General features: G+C 35.2%; 1 protein-coding gene across 2 annotated transcripts in view; it reads right to left on the bottom strand.

Annotated features, from left to right (window-relative positions):
• Positions 1 to 817: 817 nt before the first annotated feature.
• Positions 818 to 6,000, bottom strand: part of LOC150077274 (uncharacterized) — a 136,323-nt gene continuing 131,140 nt past the window's right edge. For both annotated transcript variants that reach the window (XM_090386430.1, XM_090386431.1), the window contains one exon: positions 818 to 908. In XM_090386430.1, coding sequence (XP_090242556.1) covers positions 895 to 908 — 14 coding nt within the window. In that variant the 3' untranslated portion in view covers positions 818 to 894. The remainder of the gene's footprint in view (positions 909 to 6,000) is intronic.

The raw sequence follows: 6,000 nt of genomic DNA, 5'->3' as shown, positions 1-6,000 counted from the left end.
TTTATATAAAGTCCAAAGAAAATCTAAATTAACTGTTCCTTGTAGGAAGGGAATTGAAAGACCATTTCTTCTGTAGGTCTTTTACCCCTTAAATCACACCATGCAGCTCTATCCATTACATTTTTGAGTAGGCTGATCTTGCAATAAAGGATGGTGAATATATCAGGTGATAAGTGCAGTTGAGGGAATCTATCAAACCTACAAACCATAGAATCAAGAGTACTATTTATTTTAGCAAACTATCCTATAGATAAGTTTGGAAGGCAAGTTGTATAGTATTTCCTAGATATTTCTAGAAATATACTGGTCAGTTTAAGAGAAAAAAATGGACTCATGAAGGGTTCTTCCCATGGTATGAATTATTGATTGTCTTATTGCTAGTACATTGATGTGCTATGTCACTTTGTATGAACTGACCTTTAACTGGAAAGTTGATGCAACTCATTTGCATTTTAGGGTATTTCTGTATCACTGCAGTTCCTGGAGAGAGCCTGCTTAGTTTTGTAAAAGTTGTAATATTTTATCCTAGTGAAAAACTCATTGCTATGGTAATGAGTACAGAACAGATCAATAAATATGAAATTAGTTCACCTGACACTGTAAAATGTTATCAAGTTCAGTTGCTGATTTAACTATTGATAATAGAAATTATCAATATGAATGATATGCAAATAAATCTAAATACTAGGGATCTCAATATTAAAATTGAAACAGTTGATTATAGTCATCTTAAACTAATTTGACAAATCTGAAAGGAATACAAAAAAAATAGTTTATTTAAAGTTCATAATTTATACAAATCTTAAAATAAATAAATGCATTCAATGCAAATTACAAAGTAGAATTAAAAAAAACTTGTAAAAGTTTAATGCCAACTTCCAATGATTCAGAAGACTAAGTCTGCTCATCTGAAAAAGAAAAATGCTCAAAGTTTAATAATTTTTTCAATGTGACCTTAAAGCAGTGGTTTTCAACCTTTTTTAATAATGGCACCCCTAAGTAATTTATTTTATTTTGTGGCACCCCCCTACTCAATTTTCTGCCTGTTAGATCAGATTCTCTCCCTGTGTGTGTATATACTTGTATATATCTAATATTAAAAGTTAGTGTTATATGATAATTATTACAATAGTTATAAAAATTACATTTCATAATACAAATTATGGGCACCTCCATAGCCAGGTGGGCAGGAGCAGCAGTGCATAGCACACATCTTGATTATAACAGGGTTCGAGCCCGTGACCACCAAATATGGAGGATGCGGAAAGGTCAGGGAATGACCACTGCATATCCCCAGAGAAATATGGCCTTGGTTGCTAATGCTCCTAAAAACCAAACAATACAAATTATATATATACAGTATATAATAATTTTATTCTTTATATGGAGATACTAAGTAAACAAAAGTACATCACCAAGGGTGTCAAGACTAATACTCAAGATTTCTAAGAGGTACAAGCTAAAGATTATAATGATTTATGCACCAACATCGAGCCATGATGATGAAGAGGTTGAAGAAATGTACACTGAAATTGAGTCTTCTAGATGAGCAGAAAACCCACTAAACTATTATTATGGGGGACTTCAATGCTAAGGTTGGAAAAAGGCAAAACAGTGCAGAAAGAGGAACTATAGGAAATTTTGGAATTGGTGAAAGAAATAAAAGAGGTGAAAGACTTGTGGAATTTGCAGAATCTCAAGGAATGTCAGTAATGAACACTTTTTTCAAGAAAAGGGTGAACAGAAAGTGGACATGGAAGAGTCCAAATGGATTAACAACTAATGAAATCGACTTCATCCTCACTAACAGAAGATATATTGTGAATGATGTTACCGTCCTGAATAAGGTAAATGTTGGAAGTGATCACAGAATGGTAAGATGTACACTTGACATAGATGTAGGAAAGGAAAGGAAAAAACTGACTCGAGTAAATAATACAAAGGTCTTTGAAATAACAGAGGAGGAGAAAAAGCAGTATGTACTGGAACTTAAGAACAAGTTTGAGCTTCTGCAGACTGCTCAGGACCAAGATATCGACGAGGAATATTACAACTTTCTGAAAGTGATAAAGCCCAAGAAACCTATAGGGAAACAGAAATCCAAAGAAGAAAAAATTAGTCAAGAAACACTTGTCATGATGAACCAAAGACGACAAATGAAGAGCAAGAAAAACACTGACAGGGAGAAAATTGAGTATGCTGAGTTATGCAAAGCCATTAGAAAGAGACTCAGAGAGGACATAAGAAGATTTGACACAAGAAAAGTAGAACAAGCATTAAGGGAAAAGCAAAGGATTTAAATCAGCAGCCATGAGCAGTAATACAGAAAGACAAATGATACTGAAGAATAGCGATGGTGTACTTATAAATAGCAGAGAAGGCATAATTCAAATAGCAGAAGACTACTATAGAGAATTATACAAGGAGCGAGGGAATGATACCAGCAGTGGGGAAGATGGATTGCAAAGTAGCAACACATGCGACATACCCGATATTCTTACTGATGAGGTAGAACATGCATTGAAGAAAATGAAGAATCGGAAAGCCCCGGGGGAAGATGAAGTTACTGTAGAGTTGTTAAAATTGGGAGGAAGAGACATAACACAAAAACTGGCAAGGCTCTTCACAAAGTGCATTAGAAAAGGTGTGATGCCTAAGCAGTGGAATAATGCAATCATAGTTTTGCTGCATAAGAAAGGAGATAAATCAGAAATTGGAAATTATAGACCAATTAGCTTGTTATCCCATATCTACAAGTTGTTCACAAGGGTCATTACTAACAGATTAGAAAGAATACTTGATGAGAATCAACCGAAAGAGCAAGCTGGCTTTAGGACAGGATTCTCAACTATGGATCACCTTCACGTAATATCACAGCTAATGGAGAAAGCAAATGAATATAAAACACCATTATGCCTGGCATTTGTGGATTATGAAAAGGCATTTGACTCCATACAGCATAAGGCAATGTTTCGGGCACTGGAAAGACAAGGCATAGATACTCCATATATTATGATTTTGAAGAAAATATATGAGAGTGCTACATCCTTTATTAGACTAGACAAAGACAGTAGCAAATTTAAAATCGAGAAAGGAGTTCGACAAGGAGACACAATATCTCCGAAGCTGTCTACTGCTGCCCTTGAGGAAGCTTTCAGAAGATTAGACTGGTCGCAGAAAGGAGTCAATGTGAACGGAGAGTACCTAAATCATTTATGATTTGCAGATGACATTATGGTCATAAGCCACGATCCCAAAGAATTAGAGGAAAATCTTAATCAGTTATGCACAGTTAGTAAGGATTTTGGACTAAAGATGAATATGGCTAAAACAAAAGTAATGATGAACAAGTATACCACGGAAAGGGAAATAATGATTGAAGGAGAAGTAATTGAAAAGGTGGAGTCATATACTTATCTGGGACAAGTTATTAGCTGGAATAATGATAAATGGCTGGAAGTCAAGAGAAGAATAAATTTTGGATGGATAGCATTCAGGAAATATAGTCACATACTGAAGAGCAATATCCCAGTTTGTCTGAAACGTAAAATAATGAATCAATGTATACTCCCCACCATGACTTATGGAAGTGAAACTTGGGCACTCACCAAAAGAATGGAAGAGAAGCTAAGAACTACACAGCGAAGAATGGAACAAATTATATTGGGAATCAGACTGTTAGATAAGAAGAGAAACACATGGATTAGGCAGCAAACTCAAGTAAAGGACATTCTTATCAAAACTAAAGAACTAAAATGGTCTTGGGCAGGACACATAGCTCGAAGACATGACAGATGGACTAAGAAAATAACAGAATGGTACCCAAGAGGAGCTAGAAGAAAACCTGGAAGACAAAGGCGGAGATGGATAGATGAAATTCATGAGTTTTTGAGTAGTAAATGGATGGCCAGTGCTCAAAACAGAAAGAACTGGGAAGTTGCTGGAGAGGCCTTCATCCTGCAGTGAATTGAAAATGGCTGATGATGATGAAGTAAACAAATTTTAAAAAAATTAAGTTTAAGTAACTTAAACCCAAATTACATATCACCCCTGGAATGTTGTGCAGCACCCCAGTTGAAAACCACTGCCTTAAAGTGATCAACTAGATATACTAGAAACTAAGTGTTAATGGAATTAAGGTTATTTACCAACCAAGAAAGGAATTAGCAGTAGAATGTCTTACTATTCTAAATATTTAATCATGCAAACAAGTCCATATTAAATATAAATTTTAATAAGGTATTTATACACTTCTCACTCAGCTTAAATTTGTAGTCACTTATTCCAGAATCATTAGATGTTATCTTCAGAATGAGGAATTGATTTGGACAGCTAAGCTGATTAGCTTCTACTCACATCCATCCTCAATTGGGCAAGGACTTGGTAGTTGAATATTCAAGTTCTTAGCCTAAAAGCAGGGTCTAGGAAAAATTTGAAACCTAGCTGACTATACAAATGAGTTAGAGCAAGAGGCATACTTAAATTACTACTTCATTATTAATGAAGTAGTTTAATATTTAAGTTCCCACATGTCCTCAATGCACAAGTCTGTGCATTGACTTATCAATGTTAATACTGAAATTCTTTGAGGGTTTCATTTAAATTAGAATTGATAGTTTTCACTAGAAAACATTACCACATGTAATTTTAATAGTACAGGTACTGGACCATTTATCTAGCAAGCTTGGGACTGGAGGTAACAGATTTCTGGACCAAGGCTTAATATATACTTAAAATAAACAATGAAAAGTAAAGAAATTATTTAACAGATACAAATTAATACTTCTAAAGCAGGGTCTGTTTAGTCAATATTAATCCATTAATCTTTATCTGAAGACAATTCAACATCTGGGGTGACATGTACAGGAAGAAAAGCACAGGTATTGGAGGTTGAAACTCAGGCTAAACCTCACTTGAAAGTTTCTAGTTGATCTTTGGAAATGTCCTGCAGATTGTTTCATATACTTTGGTTTTTAATGAAAAACCATTTTATACATTCACATTATATGCTGCTCAGTGATGAAGCTTTTGCTCCATTCCCCAAATCAGTTTCTCAGTCAGGCTGATACACCTATCTATAGGTACTTTCTCTTGTTTCAGTGCACTGTCACTCATCTGATTTGTTCTTATCAGCATTCATTGCCATATCTATAATTTTACTATCAATGAATTGGAGCACAACTGGAGCATCACCATCAATGTTTATACACTCTTGTATAGCCACTTCAAGTGACTTGGCTACTTCACATGACAAACTTTGCATATTCCAAAAAATTCACTATTTCTTCCTCACCAGACATACAAAAACCACAAAAATCAGGTTCATCTTCATCACTGATAAGAAAATAAGTTAAATGGCCATAGTTTATGCCGGCCATTTATCAAATTATCCTTGGGTATGTTGTTCCAGGACTTTGCTGCACTCCAAAGTGAGTCTAACATTAGATGCTTTCTGAAATTTATCCCTGTACCTTTGTTGCAAGTGTCTAGCATTTTTGGCAGAAATACATCCCCGCACCTGAATGTAGGAAGAATGCCTTGGTCTAAATGCTGAATTAGCAAAGTACAATTGGGATGCAAGTAAACAGCACATACAATTGTACTTTACTAGAAGTTCAGCAGGAGGGTGTAGAGAACAATTATCAAGCACTAAAATAATTTTTCAGTCATCAGGTAGTCCCCACAGATTTACAATGATCCCTGGCATCAGGCACAAAGTTCTTTAGAAACCAATTGATAAAAATGTTATTTGCTTATAAATAACAGTAAACACCCTGACTCCCTTAAGTGTCCTAGGATTGACTTTTCCAATGGTGAGTAATTTGCACTTGCAGGTGCCGGCTGTGTTGGAACATACAAGAACCTTAAGATGAGTCAGCACCAGCCCTGGAATCCTTATACCCTGCTGGTACTCACTCATCTGGTGTTACATATAATTTCCTTGGTATGTAATGCCAGAATAAAGTTTCATATGCATTATACACCTGTTCAGCTGACAGT

The sequence above is a fragment of the Mastigoproctus giganteus genome, chromosome 12, assembly GCF_048544385.1.
Source record: "Mastigoproctus giganteus isolate SK-2022 chromosome 12, ASM4854438v1, whole genome shotgun sequence".
In the NCBI taxonomy this organism is placed as follows: domain Eukaryota; kingdom Metazoa; phylum Arthropoda; class Arachnida; order Uropygi; family Thelyphonidae; genus Mastigoproctus; species Mastigoproctus giganteus.
Note: the sequence above shows the minus strand (reverse complement) of the source record. Positions and strands in the feature narration are given on the sequence as shown.